General features: G+C 30.5%; 1 protein-coding gene across 1 annotated transcript in view; it reads right to left on the reverse strand.

Moving 5' to 3' along the window:
- LOC124420004 (heparan sulfate 2-O-sulfotransferase pipe-like) overlaps positions 1-20,260 on the reverse strand; it is a 103,878-nt gene that overhangs the window by 83,265 nt on the left and 353 nt on the right. Inside the window, exon 2 of the mRNA XM_046951454.1 lies at positions 17,774-17,977. Within this exon, the coding sequence (XP_046807410.1) occupies positions 17,774-17,977 (204 nt within the window). The remainder of the gene's footprint in view (positions 1-17,773; positions 17,978-20,260) is intronic.

Here is a 20,260-nt window from a genome sequence, read left to right on the forward strand (position 1 = left end):
TTCTGGGTCCTTATTAGATTCTAAGACGATCTAGCCATGTCCGTCCGTCTGTCCGTCTGTCTGTCTGTCTGTCTGTCTGTCTGTTGAAAACACGATAGAGTCCAAACGAAAGTAGCTAACGAGCTGAAAATTTGCACAGATACTTATAGTTGATCCAGTTTGTTTGGTATTGAAAATGGACAATATCGGTCCACGATTTCGCCTAGCATTCATATAAGCCCCCCTTTAGAAAATGACATTATCGCCAATAACTGACTAACAAAAGCATCAATAGCGCTGTAATTCGGCACAAACATGTTTTATGGGGATGTAAATCTTTTCATAGAATTTCATAAGGATCGGTCCATAATTGACCCTACCCCCCATACAAAGTACCCTTCAGAAAATGACTTTATCGTTCACAACTGACTAACAGAAGCATCAATAGCGGTGTAATTCGGCACAAACATGTTTTATGGTGACATAAATCTCTTTGTAGAATTTTATAAGGATCGGTACATAATTGACCCTACCCCACATATAAAGTCCCCTTCAGAAAATGACTTTATCGCCAATAACTGGCTAAGAAAAGCATCAATAGCAGTGAAATTCGACACAAACATGTTTTATAGCGACATAAATCTTTTCATAGAATTTCATAAGGATCGGTACATAATTGACCCTACCCCCCATATAAAGTCCCTTTCAGAAAATGACTTTATCGCCCATAACTGGCTAAGAGAAGCATCAATAGCAGTGAAATTCGGCACAAACATGTTTTATAGGAACATAAATCTTCTCGTAGGATTTCATAAGGATCGGTCCATAATTGACCCTACCCCCCATACAAAGTACCCTTCAGAAAATGTCTTTATCGCTCACAACTGACTAACAGAAGCATCAATAGCGGTGTAATTCTGCACAAACATGTTTTATGGTTACATAAATCTCTTCGTAGAATTTTATAAGGATCGGTCCATAATTGACCCTACCCCCATATAAAGTCCCCTTCAGAAAATGATTTTATCGCCCATAAATGGCTAAGAGAAGCATCAATAGCAGTGAAATTCGGCACAAACATGTTTTATGAGGACATAAATCTTTTCGTAGAATTTTATAAGGATTGGTTCATAATTGACCCTACCCTCATATAAAGTCCCCTTCAGAAAATGACTTTGTCGCTCATAACTGGCTAAGAGAAGCATCAATTGCGGTGAAATTCGGCACAAACATGTTTTATGGTCTCATAAATCTCTTTGTAGAATTTTATAAAGATAATTGACCCTATCCATAATTGACCCTATCCCACCTATAAGGTCCCTTGCAGAAAACGGCTTTAATGCTCATATCTACCTTAAGAAGCATATATATAACAATAATATTCGACATATAAAAGTTTTAAGGGAACTAAAATCATTTTCTTAAATTTTATGAGGATGAGTCCATTTATATCTAACCCCCTAATAAGGTGCCCTTTAGAAAACGAATTCAACGCTCATTACTACAAAATTCTACATACACAATTTCGTGCGTGCCAAAATCTCCCTATCAAATTTTATAAGGATCGATCCTTATTGAAAGTAAGAATATTGGTTCACGTTTTCTCCTATCCCTATTATAATGCCCCCTTCAGAAAATAACTTTATCGCTAAGAGATGTATCAATAGCGGTGAAATTCAACACAAACATGTTTAATGAGAACTTAAATTTATGCTCATATCTGCTCATAACATATATATAAAGCAATAAAATTCGACATAAAAAAGTTTTATAGGAAATAAAATCATTTTCATAAATTTAATGAAAATGGATTTATAATTGACCTTACCAAGGTCCCCTTCTGAAAATGACTTTAAGACTTATTACTGACCCAAAAATGTGAGTACATCAGTAAAATTCTACATAAACATGAATGATTTGATGGTGGGTATATAAGATTCGGCATGGCCGAATATAACACTCTTACTTGTTTCATTTAAGATTTTGCGATATATATATTTTTTTTGCAAATACATCGTTATTAGGATCTTATAAAAAAGTTCAAAAATTTATTTTTGCACAAAATACTTTCATAATGTTAACAAAAAGAAATATTATTGTTATAATTTGATTGTATTCAAATTTAAAACTAAATAGAAATTTAAATAAAATGGCAGAAATTAAGAAGAACTATCTTACGAAATACTCGTAAACCAGCTTCACTCCAAAAACTTCAAAGTTCAAAGCCCTTTTAATGAATATTTTGTTGTTAGAACATTGTTTTTGTTGTTTTTATTTAGTAATCAAAAATTCTATAGATTTTGTTTAAAAAATTGGTTGGACATAAAAATTTCTAAATATTATTAATGTGTGTATTTAAAAAACAACTTGACCGGTCATTTTCGCATGTTTTGGGTTCTTTCATGAGATGTTTTGCAGCCAAAACTGGCGGTTAAATCATTAATTGTGAGACAACCGGTTGATTAAATAAGAAATTTTTTGGCTTATGTTCTGCTGTATATTTTATGAGGAAATAGTAATCTTATCGATGAGATTTAAACATTATGTAAGCCATGCTGTTTAAATATAAACTTAAAGAATAAAACTAAATTTTTTTGTCGAACAAATGTTGGTTCATTGTTTTATTAGGGCTAGAATTTTGTTTGTTCATATGTATTAGTATTATATTGTTTGATCTCTTGTCTGACGTGATATTTACTAAAACGAATTGTCAATAATGATTTGAAGGTAAAGAAATACTATTCTCAATTAATCTTTTTTCATTTTAATAGAAGGTGTATAAATATAATTATTATTTATAGTCTCAATGATTATTTGAACAATTGTTTTAGGGAAAAGCCGCATATTTTGAATATATTTGTTAACTTTGGACTACGCATGTCTAACAACATGGATTCAACATTACAATCTGAGAACTGAACTAGAACTGAACTAGAACTGAACTAGAACTGAACTAGAACTGAACTAGAACTGAACTAGAACTGAACTAGAACTGAACTAGAACTGAACTAGAACTATTATATAAAAACTACATATAGTAGAAAAGTAGACAAAACAGGCATATCAAAAATTGAAAACTTTTTAAAACTTTTGATGTAAAAAGTAAGTCTGTGGATGGAAATCAAAAGACATTTCGATTAAAATTTTGTAGTTGGATGGAAACTACTACAGAAATCTCAACTTAAAACACATCAACAGGAGCGCCTTCCAAGTCATACGAAGACTTATGTTCAAGGTAAAAAAAAGAGGATCACACAAAAACTTTTTTCAATCTCAAATGAGGAAATTGCTGATACATTTAACGAAATGCTGAAAAAGGAAAACCAACCTATGGATGCCATACATATTGCAACTATTCTTCCTAATGCATCACCAAAACGACTTAAGCGAATTGTGGAAAGTATACCAACTCCAACATCACAATCAAATTTTACTGAAGAGGAAGCAAAAGCGCTTATGTTGGAACTGGGTCTCAGTCGAAATAAGTACCAAATATTAAGGTAAGCTCTGCATGAAAAAGGACACAATATATTAACATCATACAAGGCGATCCAGGAAAAAAACAAACTATCCTACCATCACCTATTGCTGTTAATGATGTGGAAGCTTGTATTGATATATCATCTTTGCTCGAAAACACAGCATCAAGAATTGTGTCAGACTTTTCAGAAGACCAACTAAGGAAAATTCATAACTGTGATGTTGTCCTCATGTGTAAGTGGGGATGTGACGGTTTATCAGCACTTCCAGAATACAAACAAGCTTGTGGAAGTCGGACCTCAAAGATAGAAGTGTGCCAGAGAATCTTACTAAATCAACAAAAAATAATGAAGAATTGAAAGAAGTGAGAGCTGCGGAAAAAAGCAGAATCCAAGAAGAATTTAAAGTTCAGATGGGATTAAACATCGACAAACCACTTCCAAGTTGCGGTAGTACAAATGACGGTAATACGGCGAGAAGGTTTTTTCGTGATTTTGAAATTACTTCAAAAATAACTGGAATCGACAAGGAGTTGCTTCGAAGAGTTAACACTATTTTAATGGCACTGAATAGTAAACATAAAATTAATGGAAATCGATTTGGGGAATATACATCTGAAATTTCTAAATTACTTGTATCTCTGTATCCATGGAGGGAACTAACACCAACAGTACACAAAGTATTGTGTCATGGTCAAATAATAATTGAATCGAATATTCTTCCACTTGGAGAGTTAACAAAAGAAGCCCAGGAAGCGAGGAATCGAGATTTTAAGCATGTTCAACTTTTCAGCTCAAGAAAATGCTCCAGGCAATCACAGAACGAAGATATTTTTAATAGTTTACTTCTATCTTCTGATCCTGTTCTTTCAACTATGCGAAAAAGATGGATTTGTTATGAAACTCTATCATCTCAAAACGAGGAAAATTTAAAGGACTTATATTACCTTCTGGATATGTATACCGATATGACAGATTATTTTATAGAAAATAAGTAGTGTTAGGAATTAACTATATAAGTAGGTTGTAAGAATTAATTGCATTATGTTTAAGATAAACAGTTCAAATAAAAAAAGCTATTATACTAACTGATGATATTGTATTTAATTGTGTTTTATATTTCGGTGGGCGGGAAAGGTGGTTTGTGTGGGGTGATTTAGGTGTTGTTGTGCGTGGCTCATAATAAAATTATATTTTTTTTATTGTATATACAATGTTATAGTCTTTAATAAAATAATTAACTAAATAATTTTTAAAAATTGTCCAAATATTTTATTCAACGCCAAATGTATGTTCTGTCATACTTAATACTAAAATATGAAAAAGATAAAATTAAAGGACACAGGTTTAAATGAACATATTTTTGAAATTTTTTGTAAAGACACTCTAATGTACATGCACATACATCGAATTGTCAAAGTAATTATTGTTATATTTGAACACAAAATATACTGTTCTGCAGTATTTTTAGATACCCAGCAATCGTTTGATAATGTCTGACATAAAGGCCTTTTGTATAAACTAAAACCTATTCTTCCTGCACCATATTAACTTTTGCTAAAGTCATATCTAGAAAAACTTACTTTTATGTGAAAATTGGTTCAAAATTATTAAATATATGTAATCACTAGCAGAAGCATTTTATTTAATACAACAACAACTTGATATCTTGCAAAATTGGCTAAATTCGTTGTTGTAACGGCTAAAACTATGCAATAATCTAGTTGGGGGGGTTCTTCATCAATGTCCAGACCTAAAAATTGGGCTACTTCAGCTGGATGCGTCAATAAATCCATGGGACAGAGTGAAGTAGGGTTGGTTGAGCAGTTGAATATGTGGTGGGTATCATGAGGACCCTGACCACATGCAGGATATTCGGTGGGGACGGCACGTGAGCAGTAGGCTCCATCCCGATCTTAGTTGTGCCTGAACTATTCTTGTTTTTCGCGGCAGGTTTTCTTCCGAGTCTGCTATGGGCGGTGGGTAGGGTTGCCAGATTCCGATTCGCAAAAAGCTGGACATTGGCCTTTAAAAAGCTGGACAAAACAAAAAAAGCTGGACATAAAAAATACTGAGAAAATGCTAATTTTGGTTTTGTGTAAATAGTTTCACAGTGATACACCAAAAAAATGCAGGGGTTCTCATATACCAATTCTGTTATATTTGCCAATATTTTTATATATTTTCCAATTTTGTTATAGTCCACAGAGTATGAATATTAGGCTTCGTTTCAAAAAATAAAATGTTTCCCGTTTTTGTGATATCACAACTTTTTGGAAGGTTTTATTATCAGTGAATACTATGCTGTAATAATTTTTTCAAAATTCCAACTCCTTCTTCTGTATATCTGAGGCGGAAACCACTGATTTTGAGCGACATTTTTTACAGAGCAGAAACTGTAGAATTTATAGGAAATCATGCTCTAATAATTGATTTTATAGGAAAAATCAATAAGAATGAGCTTAATTTCACACTTTTATAATGCTTCAAAAGTGCATTTAGTATTATCCAAAGATGCACTTTTTTCAAAAAATATTTCAAAAAATGTATATTTGTGCATAATCAATGTTTTGCTGAGACAAATGGTGCAAAAACAAAAATTTTATCATTAACCCTTTAGAGGTGATGAGACTTTAAATTTTCAGATTTTAAACTTTACAACTCTATATTTCGAAAACCACGAAAGTTATAAGGCCCAAAATTTGTCATTATACATGTTATATATGGAAAATTAATTGGACGAAGTTTTATTAAATTCAGAGATGATGAAAAACACCATTGTTTGATGGGAAATTATTAAACTACAAGCCAACATTATAACCATCATAACTCCTAAAGTCATTACAATAAATTAAAAATTTTAACACTATTTTTTAAGGGCATTGAATATTATATTTACGAATGATAAAATCAGGTTTTGATTTTTTTTTTAAATTGCATTTTTTCTTTTGCTCTTATGCATTAACAGTGCATCTAAATTCTGTCAAATTAAGTTTATATATCTTAAACTTTCCTGTAGAATTGTATACTAAAGTCAGATTTGAAATATGTACAGCAGTTTTCGGTCTATAAAAAAATGTCGCCCAAAATCAGTATTTTGGCCGCAGATATGCAGATGAAGGAGTTGAAATTTAAAAAAAATAATTACGCCAATATTAGCGCTGTTCCAAAAACTGCCACAAAAAGTATGATATCACGATTTCAAAAATATTGCGTGAAGCCTAATGAATATATTTTTAGTTTTCCCCGATCACTTCGTTAACTTACTTTTTAGAGCAAAAGATGTGAAAAAGTTCCATTTTTGAAGTTTTAAATTTTAAAAAATCATAAGTACTATCGCTCGCAAAATCATAAGACTATCGCTCGCAATAATAGGTCTTTTCGCGTACTTTCCTGTAAGAAATATACAGTAACTTTATGATAGAGAGTAATTTTTAATTTACTCTCAATCAATAAAATATCCAAAAAAATACGCGAAATCCAATTTTTTGTTTATAAACAAAGATTGGTAATGCCCTTTTGCTGAAATCTCAATCGCTAACAAAACACTAAAAAACAAATAATTGTAACTTTGATATTTCCTATAAATAAATGGATATTTAAAATTAACAAAACATGTAATATCATTAAAAATATATTATTGTTTTAAAACTTCATGATACAATATTATTAAAATAAAAATTTACACAAAATCGTTAAGAGAAAGACAAACTAAATTGTTTTAAAAACGCTAGATTGACAATATTTGTTATGATTTTTCATGACAAATAAACTCTTTTAAAAAAGAACAGAACTAGAACAGAATTAGAACAGAACTAGAACAGAACTAGAACAGAACTAGAACAGAATTAGAACAGAACTAGAACAGAACTAGAACAGAACTAGAACAGAATTAGAACAGAACTAGAACATAACTAGAACATAACTAGAACAGAACTAGAATAGAACTAGAACAGAACTAGAACAGGACTTTAACTGAACTAGAACAAAACTAGAACAGAACTAGAACAGAACTAAAACAGAACTAGAACGGAACTAGAACAGAACTAGAACAGAACTAGAACAGAACTAGAACAGAACTAGAACAGAACTAGAACATAACTAGAACAGAACTAGAACAGAACTAGAACAGAACTAGAACAGAACTAGAACAGAACTAGAACAGAATTAGAACAGAACTAGAACAGAACTAGAACAGAACTAGAACAGAACTAGAACAGAACTAGAACAGAACTAGAACAGAACTAGAACAGAACTAGAACAGAACTAGAACAGAACTAGAACAGAACTAGAACAGAACTAGAACAGAACTAGAACTGAACTAGAACAGAACTAGAACAGAACTAGAACAGAACTAGAACAGAACTAGAACAGAACTAGAACAAAACTAGAACAGAACTAGAACAGAACTAGAACAGACCATATGATACCCTAAACCAGTTATGAAAAATATGGACCAAGCCCGATAAAGTTTTGTGAATATATTTATATAATATTTATTTGTGCTGCAGTTCATCATCATTATAATTTTGTACATTCAAGTAATTTTCTGAAGGGGACTTTGTACGGGAGCTAGGGTCAAATGAGGCCCTTCAGAAGCCCTTTTCGGGGGGTTCTGTTGAGGGGGGGCTAGGTGAAATAATGGACCGATTTTATTCATTTTCAATAGATTTCGTCCTTGGGTCAAGAAAAGCTTGTGTGGCAAATTTCATTCAATTATCTTGAAAATTGCGACCTGTACCTTGCGCACAAAGTTTAAAAGGACAGCTAGCCGGCCAGACGGACGGACGAATCCGAAAACTATTCTAAGTCGATTCGTATACTTTAAGGTGGGTATAGGACATATATTTTTGTATGTTACAAACATCAGCACAAACCCAATATACCCTCCCCACTAAAGTGGTGTAGGATATAACTAGAACTGAACTAGAACAAAACTAAGCTGGACAAAGTTAGACAAAAGTTTGAAATAATATCCGGCGAACAATGTCATTTGTAGAGCGTTTTAACACAACCTTTTGTATTACTACCATTGACATTAGGACTATTTACATGTAGTTTAAAACCATTTGTAAAATTCTCCATTAGTTTTTCCCTGACTTACCTCCCTTCTGAATTGAAATTTAAACACATAATTATATATTTAAATTTTTATTTATTATTTTATTTATTTTTGTTTTTTTTTCAGTTATTTTTTAGTTAATTTTTTTCTGTTTAATTTTTTTTCTTCAATTTAATACAATTTTTTTTATAATAATTTTTTGGTTTTTCATCTATTTGATTCAGTGCGTTTTTATTTTTTATAATAATAATAATAAATACATACTAATTAATATAGTACAAGTGTAAATTAAAACTTATGTTAAAAAAAAAATTAGAAAAAAAAAATATATATCTATAGGAAACAGAAACAGTTCATGTTTAAATATTTACACAACTGAAAGAGATGTGTTTATTAAATTTAAAACAAAAAAAATTTGAAGAAAAAAAATAAAATATTTTTTATAAAGTATAAGATTGATGTCAAAAGCAGTTTAATGTGTAAATTAAAAAAATACATAGTTATGGATAAAAATGGAAAAATAAAATAATATTTAATGGTTATTTAAACAAATAGTTTTTAATTTCTGTATTTAAACAGTTGGCACATTGAAGACTAAAAAAAATAATTTAATAGTGTGAGTCGTTTTTTTTTTTGAAAAAAATATTTTACAGAATAAAACTGTTTTTATTAAGAAAATTTGCTTTTGGTAAATAATAATATGAATAAATTATTAAAATAAAATATCATTAACAAAAAATAAAAGATCTTTACAATAGTTTATAATACATAGACAAGTTTCAATAAGAATTTCGAAATTTGTCTGAAAAAAGTATATATTTAAAAAATTTGCTTTCATGAACTAGAACTGAACTAGAACTGAACTAAAACTGAACTAGAACTGAACTAGAACTGAACTAGAACTGAACTAGAACTGAACTAGAACTGAACTAGAACTGAACTAGAACTGAACTAGAACTGAACTAGAACTGAACTAGAACTGAACTAGAACTGAACTAGAACTGAACTAGAACTGAACTAGAACTGAACTAGAACTGAACTAGAACTGAACTAAAACTGAACTAGAACTAGAACTGAACTAGAACTGAACTAGAACTGAACTAGAACTGAACTAGAACTGAACTAGAACTGAACTAGAACTGAACTAGAACTGAACTAGAACTGAACTAGAACTGAACTAGAACTAAACTAGAACTGAACTAGAACTGAACTAGAACTGAACTAGAACTGAACTAGAACTGAACTAGAACTGAACTAGAACTGAACTAGAACTGAACTAGAACTGAACTAGAACTGAACTAGAACTGAACTAGAACTGAACTAGAACTGAACTAGAACTGAACTAGAACTGAACTAGAACTGAACTAGAACTGAACTAGAACTGAACTAGAACTGAACTAGAACTGAACTAGAACTGAACTAGAACTGAACTAGAACTGAACTAGAACTGAACTAGAAACTGAACTAGAACTGAACTAGAACTGAACTAGAACTGAACTAGAACTGAACTAGAAACTGAACTAGAACTGAACTAGAACTGAACTAGAACTGAACTAGAACTGAACTAGAACTGAACTAGAACTGAACTAGAACTGAACTAGAACTGAACTAGAACTGAACTAGAACTGAACTAGAACTGAACTAGAACTGAACTAGAACTGAACTAGAACTGAACTAGAACTGAACTAGAACTGAACTAGAACTGAACTAGAACTGAACTAGAACTGAACTAGAACTGAACTAGAACTGAACTAGAACTGAACTAGAACTGAACTAGAACTGAACTAGAACTGAACTAGAACTGAACTAGAACTGAACTAGAACTGAACTAGAACTGAACTAGAACTGAACTAGAACGTAACTAGAACTGAACTAGAACTGAATTAGAAAATGCTCATAGTTTGCTCTGTTTTTCGCAAATATATTCAAACTATAATAAATTTGCGCAAAGGTTGTTAATTCCAGCAAAAATTTGGTAAAGAACATTTTTTTAAAAAGTGTCAATAACCTTTTTTGAAGAAGTATGCATTAGTATTTAAACTGAAGTAAATAACTTAAAACTTTAACAATTAATTTTTTTAGTTTTTCAATAATTCCTACCATAAATCTAGTTATAATGTGCGTGTATCTTAATAAATAAAAAATTTTTTCAATAATTTCTTTTGTTTTTCATAAATACTACAATTTACAATGCTTTTGTTTTGATTTGATTTTTAATAATAACTTACAATTAGTTTGTTTATTATACATTTGTTTAAGTTTAATTTTTGTTAATTCTTTTTTTAGTTATCTCTTGTTTTTTTTTTTTTTTTTTTTTTTTTGTATTAATCATTAAATGTTTAACTGTTGCTAATGTCTGGTGTTAAGGATTTTTTAAGTTTTCTTTTTTTTTCATTTCTTTAAATTATTTTATTTTCTATTTTGTTTTTTGTGTATGTTTAAAATTGTTTTCATTTAAATTCCATGTTTTATATAAAATTTAATTTTATATATTTGTTTTGGGAGGAATTTTTTAATTTATATTTTTAATTGCCTAATTTGTTTTTAATTAATTAAATTATTTTTATAGATTTTTATTTTTAATATTGATTGTTTATTTTATTATTCAACCATATTTTATTTTATCAATATTTGAGTTAGTGGTACTATATTTGGCATTTTGTTTAGGTTTTTAAAAAATATATAAAAACACATTAAAAATTAATCAAAATAAAAATACAGTTTTCAACAATTAGTGACTAGTTAGTAATGTTTGTAAAATTATAACACAAAAGGAAAATTTTTCGAAATTTTCAAATAGTTTTCAAATGTTTTGAAAAACTTGCTATTTGTAGTTTGTAAACTATGTAACAATTTGCTATAAATAAAAAATAGAACTGAACTAGAACTGAAGTAGAACTGAACTGGAACTGAACTAAAACTGAACTAGAACTGAACTAGAACTGAACTAGAACTGAACTAGAACTGAACTAGAACTGAACTAGAACTGAACTAGAACTGAACTAGAACTGAACTAGAACTGAACTAGAACTGAACTAGAACTGAACTAGAACTGAACTAGAACTGAACTAGAACTGAACTAGAACTGAACTAGAACTGAACTAGAACTGAACTAGAACTGAACTAGAACTGAACTAGAACTGAACTAGAACTGAACTAGAACTGAACTAGAACTGAACTAGAACTGAACTAGAACTGAACTAGAACTGAACTAGAACTGAACTAGAACTGAACTAGAACTAAACTAGAACTGAACTAGAACTGAACTAGAACTGAATTAGAATTTAACTAGAACTGAACTAGAACTGAACTAGAACTGAACTAGAACTGAACTAGAACTGAACTAGAACTGAACTAGAACTGAACTAGAACTGAACTAGAACTGAACTAGAACTGAACTAGAACTGAACTAGAACTGAACTAGAACTGAACTAGAACTGAACTAGAACTAAACTAGAACTGAACTAGAACTGAACTAGAACTGAACTAGAACTGAACTAGCACTAAACTAGAACTGAATTAGAATTTAACTAGAACTGAATTAGAATTTAACTAGAACTGAACTAGAACTGTACTAGAACTGAACTAGAATTGAACTAGAACTGAACTAGAACTGAACTAGAACTGAACTAGAACTGAACTAGAACTGAACTAGAACTGAACTAGAACTGAACTAGAACTGAACTAGAATTGAACTAGAACTGAACTAGAACTGAACTAGATCGGAACTAGAACTGAACTAGAACTAAAATAGAAATGAACTAGAACTGAACTAGAACTGAACTAGAACTGAACTAGAACTGAACTAGAACTGAACTAGAACTGAACTAGAACTGAACTAGAACTGAACTAGAACTGAACTAGAACTGAACTAGAACTGAACTAGAACTGAACTAGAACTGAACTAGAACTGAACTAGAACTGAACTAGAACTGAACTAGAACTGAACTAGAAACTGAACTAGAACTGAACTAGAACTGAACTAGAACTGAACTAGAACTGAACTAGAACTGAACTAGAACTGAACTAGAACTGAACTAGAACTGAACTAGAACTGAACTAGAACTGAACTAGAACTGAACTAGAACTGAACTAGAAACTGAACTAGAACTGAACTAGAACTGAACTAGAACTGAACTAGAACTGAACTAGAACTGAACTAGAACTGAACTATAACTGAACTAGAACTGAACTAGAACTGAACTATAACTGAACTATAACTGAACTAGAACTGAACTAGAACTGAACTAGAACTGAACTAGAACTGAACTAGAACTGAACTAGAACTGAACTAGAACTGAACTAGAACTGAACTAGAACTGAACTAGAACTGAACTAGAACTGAACTAGAACTGAACTAGAACTGAACTAGAACTGAAGTAGAACTGAACTAGAACTGAACTAGAACTGAACTAGAACTGAACTAGAACTGAACTAAAACTGAACTAGAACTGAACTAGAACTGAACTAGAACTGAACTAGAACTGAACTAGAACTGAACTAGAACTGAACTAGAACTGAACTAGAACTGAACTAGAACTGAACTAGAAATGAAGTAGAACTGAACAGAAACGAAATTATGCAAAAAGTGACTAAAAAATCAGTGAGAACATAGGATAAATTTTCCTCAATTTGCTTATTAGGTGTGTCTCTTCATTGTTTAACCCACCTGGTCACCTTTTTTGTAGCTTACCTCTTGCTTTAAAAACAATTTGTGTTGTTAACACATAAAGTTAAACATACCTTTAGGCTGTTTTAAATTAAATACTCTATATACAGTGGTTTGTTGAAAACATAATTAATTTATGTAATTTTTGTAATTTTATGTAAAGTAAATAATATTCTAAAATTTTAATTGAATTTTTTTAGTTTAATTGAAAACAATAAAATAAAATTTAATTATTACCCTTTAAAAGTATATACAAATATTTATACATAAATATGTTGGTAAACATTTGTATATTTGTTGTTTATTAAATACTTAACACATGTTTATTTGTTGGCTTTTGTTGGTTTGTTTTTGGTTTCTCCTTAAAATTTATTTATAATTTTTAACTATTTTTATTACAACTAATTGTTAAAATAAATTTAAATTATTTTTGTTGTTTTGTTAAATTTATTTAATGTGTATTTAGTTATGTGTTGTGTGTAGATATTTATATGACATGGTGTTTATTTATGTATTTATTTAGTATTTTTATTTTAAATTTATTTATTTACTTTTTTTTTTGTTTTTTATCTTTCATGTGACAAGTGCTGTATTAATTAAATTTATTTTAAAATTCTATTACTAATTTTATTTTTTAATAATTATTTCATTACACACTAGTTAATAGAGACCTAATTATTAGTTTTATTTGTAAAGAGTGTGTTTTTATGGGATTTGTATATAATACATGGTATAAATATGTCTTGTTTTATCAAAGTTTTATTTATCTCAATTTTAATTTTATTAAAAAGTATACAAAATTATAATTTAAATTTCAGGATTTTCAAAAGTGTTTACCAAAACTTTTAAAACTTTTCAAAACTTTTTTCTGTTAATACTTTATTATGTTATATGTGAATCTTTAAACGACATCACAACGCTTTCGAGATTTTTTAAAATTAAACTACTTTTTATATTATTTTTTTCATTTCTCATAAGTGCTTTTTAACTAATTTCGTGCCGCTATTTATAAAGTACGTTTTTTTTGTTTTATTGTAAACTTACTTTTTTATATTTAATTAAAACTATTTTTACGTTTACATTTTCCTCATCCTCTTAATATTTTGACTCTCAATTACATTTCATTTTCATTTCATATTTCATAAAGGTACCTAATTTACACAGTAGTTTTTTTTTCTCGCGTATTTCCTTTTCGCTTCACATACTTAAATTATAAATAAATTAGCTGTAATATTTGATAAAAAAAATTAAAAAAATAATTTATAAAATAGTTTGTTTATTTAAGTAGTTTAATATTAATTGTTGAATATTTACTGAAATCACCAAGAAAGGGCTAAATCTTGTAATAGAACTAGAAGAAAACTAGAACAGAACTAGAACAGTACTAGAACAGTACTAGAACAGAACTAGAACAGAGCTAGAACAGAACTAGAACAGAACTAGAACAGAACTAGAACAGAACTAGAACAGAACTAGAACAGAACTAGAACAGAACTAGAACAGAACTAGAACAGAACTAGAACAGAACTAGAACAGAACTAGAACAGAACTAGAACAGAACTAGAACAGAACTAGAACAGAACTAGAACAGAACTAGAACAGAACTAGAACAGAACTAGAACAGAACTAGAACAGAACTAGAACAGAACTAGAACAGAACTAGAACAGAACTAGAACTAGAACAGAACTAGAACAGAACTAAAACAGAACTAGAACAGAACTAGAACAGAACTAGAACAGAACTAGAACAGAACTAGAACAGAACTAGAACAGAACTAGAACAGAACTAGAACAGAACTAGAACAGAACTAGAACAGAACTAGAACAGAACTAGAACAGAACTAGAACAGAACTAGAACATAACTAGAACAGAACTAGAACAGAACTAGAACAGAACTAGAACAGAACTAGAACAGAACTAGAACAGAACTAGAACAGAACAGAACAGAACAGAACTAGAACAGAACTAGAACAGAACTAGAACTAGAACAGAAACTAAAAAACAGAACTAGAACAGAACTAGAACAGAACTAGAACAGAACTAGAACAAGAACTAGAACAGTACTAGAACAGAACTAGAATAGAACTAGAACAGAACTGGAACAGAACTAGAACAGAACTAGAACAGAACTAGAACAGAACTAGAAACAGAACTAGAACAGAACTAGAACAGAACTAGAACAGAACTAGAACAGAACTAGAACAGAACTAGAACAGAACTAGAACAGAACTAGAACAGAACTAGAACAGAACTAGAACAGAACTAGAACAGAACTAGAACAGAACTAGAACAGAACTAGAACAGAACTAGAACAGAACTAGAACAGAACTAGAACAGAACTAGAACAGAACTAGAACAGAACTAGAACAGAACTAGAACAGAACTAGAACAGAACTAGAACAGAACTAGAACAGAACTAGAACAGAACTAGAACAGAACTAGAACAGAACTAGAACAGAACTAGAACAGAACTAGAACAGAACTAGAACAGAACTAGAACAGAACTAGAACAGAACTAGAACAAGAACTAGAACAGAACTAGAACAGAACTAGAAACAGAACTAGAACAGAACTAGAACAGAACTAGAACAGAACTAGAACAGAACTAGAACAGAACTAGAACAGAACTAGAACAGAACTAGAACAGAACTAGAACAGAACTAGAACAGAACTAGAACAGAACTAGAACAGAACTAGAACAGAACTAGAACAGAATTAGAACAGAATTAGAACAGAACTAGAACAGAACTAGAACAGAACTAAAACAGAACTAGAACAGAACTAGAACAGAACTAGAACAGAACTAGAACAGAACTAGAACAGAACTAGAACAGAACTAGAACAGAACTAGAACAGAACTAGAACAGAACTAGAACAGAACTAGAACAGAACTAGAACAGAACTAGAACAGAACTAGAACAGAACTAGAACAGAACTAGAACAGAAACTAGAACAGAACTAGAACAGAACTAGAACAGAAACTAGAACAGAACTAGAACAGAACTAGAAACAGAACTAGAACAGAACTAGAACAGAACTAGAACAGAACTAGAACAGAACTAGAACAGAACTAGAACAGAACTAGAACAGAACTAGAACAGAACTAGAACAGAACTAGAACAGAACTAAAACAGAACTAGAACAGAACTAGAACAGAACTAGAACAGAACTAGAACAGAACTAGAACAGAACTAGAACAGAACTAGAACAGAACTAGAACAGAACTAGAACAGAACTAGAACAGAACTAGAACAGAACTAGAACAGAACTAGAACAGAACTAGAACAGAACTAGAACAGAACTAGAACAGAACTAGAACAGAACTAGAACAGAACTAGAACAGAACTAGAACAGAACTAGAACAGAACAGAACTAGAACAGAACTAGAACAGAACAGAACAGAACAGAACAGAACAGAACAGAACAGAACTAGAACAGAACAGAACAGAACTAGAACAGAACTAGAACAGAACTAGAACAGAACTAGAACAGAACTAGAACAGAACTAGAACAGAACTAGAACAGAACTAGCACAGAACTAGAACAGAACTAGAACAGAACTAGAACAGAACTAGAACAGAACTAGAACAGAACTAGAACAGAACTAGAACAGAACTAGAACAGAACTAGAACAGAACTAGAACTGAACTAGAACAGAACTAGAACAGAACTAGAACAGAACTAGAACAGAACTAGAACAGAACTAGAACAGAACTAGAACAGAACTAGAACAGAACTAAAACAGAACTAGAACAGAACTAGAACAGAACTAGAACAGAACTAGAACAGAACTAGAACAGAACTAGAACTAGAACAGAACTAGAACAGAACTAGAACAGAACTAGAACAGAACTAGAACAAGAACCGATCATTTAACAAGGACAATATTTTTTACTTCTCAAAAATTAACCCTTAATAACATTTGATCTTTTAATATTAAATACTCACTATTATATCTAAACTAAGTAATTTTTAAATAAAATTAAATTTTGTGTAGTTTTTAAATACTTAGTTAGAATTAAACATAAATATTATAAAATTCATTTTGTTTATAAGGCAGTGATTGTATTGAGTTTTTGTTTTTCTTAAACTAAAACGTAATAGAAATAAAATATTTTTCACACCTAAAAACCAGACCGACATTCTTTGTTTAAAGTAAATTTGTTTGCCATTATATTATTAATAATTTACTGCTTAATTTACTTTTAATTTTATAATATTTTTTTATTTTGGTTTTGGGGTTTATTTTCAAGCATTTAGAAAAATGTTGTTTGTGTTTGTTTTTTTTTTCATTTTAATCATTTTATGTTTTTTTTTGTTAATAGTATACAATTTACTTGCAGTTTATTTAATGTTATTTTAGTCTCCCAGAGAACAATACTTCAAATATCCTAAAATTAATAAAACAATTCTTCGTCTCCCATCCAGGTTGCACTTTTCTTCTTTTTCTCTGCCAACTTTCTCGACAACATATCACACTGTGGTCTCTCGGTCGACATGTATATACTCGACCGGCTGCAGCCCGTGTCAGGAAGACGGATCGATATACAGGGACTCTTTTTTGAAATCTTTTTTCAGTGTACCGCCGCCGTTGATAATGGATTTTTGTAGCACAGTTTTCTTGCGTTTTCTAAGTAGACCAAATATGCAGAATATCAGGCAGGCAGTGATGGCGGCTGCTATACAGCCCAGGGCTGCAAACACACCGCCAGGCAGTTCCAGTAATTTTCGGGCAGTCCCGCACTCTTCTTCGGACTCATCGAAGCCTGAGGGACAATTATGATGACCTGTGAGAGGAAATAAAAAATATTATTTAATATTAGGAAGAAAATATTTTTTGACTTTAACACTATTACTAACCCTAACTGTCTTTAAAAAAATATAGTTACTTTTTTCCAAAAACTAAGTAATAAGTTTTCAACAACAAAGTTTTTTTTTCTAAAACTCTCTTAATTATTTATGAACAACTAACTACTGACGCTCTCTGCCAAAATTTGCAATCCAAAAAAGAAATAAATTAGTGTAATCCTCAACAAACCGGAAATTTATTCATGAAAAATAAGTTGTTTTTTCCTCTAGAATCTTTTAAGCTAAAAATGAAAGAAAAAATTAAAAATTCTAACAACTTTGATAGCAACAAATAAATGCAAAAAGAATGAAAACAAAAGCAATAGCAAAGTGGTGGTACCAGTGTAAAAAGCGGTTTGCCGCATAAGAATTAAGGGCACAACAACTATTTGTAACAAACTCTGAAGCATATAACAATATTCTCATTCTCGTCATCATCATTATCATTAAAATAATCATCTTGGTTGTCTATGATCTCCAGTAAGTCATTCAATGTAAGCAATATGTTGTAGTTGCAAGCATTTCGCGATAAACTGCTAAGTGACAGTTGTGGTTAGAATATAAGTTATGTTCTACTTCTGTTGTAGTTCTGTTGTAGTTCTGTTCTAGTTCTAGTTCTGTTCTGGTTCTGTTCTAGTTCTAGTTCTGTTCTAGTTTTGTTCTAGTTCTTTTCTAGTTCTGTTCTAGTTCTGTTCTAGTTCTGTTCTAGTTCTGTTCTAGTTCTGTTCTAGTTCTGTTCTAGTTCTGTTCTAGTTCTGTTCTAGTTCTGTTCTAGTTCTGTTCTGTTCTAGTTCTGTTCTAGTTCTGTTCTAGTTCTGTTCTAGTTCTGTTCTAGTTCTGTTCCAGTTCTGTTCTCGTTCAGTTCCATCTTAGAAGTTGCTTTTGGGTAGATTCTTTACTTTTTGCTCACTTCTACATTGTATTTGCATTTTCAACTACACGCACTTTCAGCACTCAGCACTTTGTAAAAATGTTTTCCTAATTTGCGTTATAACAGTCATCTATATAAAAATATCCTTAAATATTTTATCTATATATGTACTAGAATAAAGAGATATTTCCTAAATGTATTTTAAAGAGTTATAACATTTATTTTATCGGTTTTGTTATTGTAATATAACTTTTTTCTTTCAAGTGTTTTAAAAAGTTTGGGCGATCAGGTCATTTGGTGTCAAATGTAACTCGTATACATAGTCTTTTGTAGTCTCTGAACATATTTAGTGCTGAGAATTTACACTGGAGTTGATCGTCATGTGTTAATAAAAGTAGAGTTGAGTCAGTATGTGTAGATCAAACATTTCTATTAGTCATTCTCGAAAGAATTACTTTTTCACAATTTAGTGGAGAAAATTTATTTTCTTTTAAATGTTGATTGCACTCTATTTTGCTTCCTATATATAACAAAAATTAAATTGAAAGAAAATACAAAAAAAACATACTGTTTTCCATATACACACACTACAATTGTTTCGTGTTCTTTTTGTTTTGTTTTTTATTTTTATTGTGGTTGCAACCACAGAACCACGTCGCAAATTGTATATCTAGGAAACTGCTACAACAAGAATATACAAAAAATATAAAAAAACAGCAAAAACAAAGGAAAGATGATATTATGGGCAAGAATAAATGATGCATTGCACTCAAACAATTCAAGTTTGGAATGACTAAATGAATGAATGAGGGTACGACTACAAGAAGGATTGTATTTGGTTGATGAGATCTTTATATATCTATATATATTTTTTTTATTATAGCGTAAGAAAAATGTATAAAAAGAAAGTATTTGTTTTTAAGTTCCAATCTCTTTTGCTTTCACTATTAAGTTGTGTTTTGATATTAGACGTATTAGTTTTATAGTACCGCATCCAGGTATGCGATAAAAGTAACTTTTAAGTTCTAATACTGTTTAAACATTTAGGTGGTTTTTTAAAAAGTTCATAAAAAATATGTTTTGGAGTGATAGTAAAATTTTAAAAGAAGAAGTAAAATGATATAAAGAAATTGGTGTTAAAAAATGTTCTTAAAATTATAGCCAAATGAACAAATGAGGAGCAAAAAAATAGAACTAGAACAGAGCAGGAAAAAAGAACAGAATTAGAACATAACTAGTACATAACTAGAACAGACCTAGAACAGAACTAGAACAGAACTAGAACATAACTAGAACAGAACTAGAACAGAACTAGAACAGAACTAGAACAGAACTAGAACAGAACTAGAAC

This window comes from Lucilia cuprina, chromosome 5 (assembly GCF_022045245.1).
Source record: "Lucilia cuprina isolate Lc7/37 chromosome 5, ASM2204524v1, whole genome shotgun sequence".
Taxonomy (NCBI): domain Eukaryota; kingdom Metazoa; phylum Arthropoda; class Insecta; order Diptera; family Calliphoridae; genus Lucilia; species Lucilia cuprina.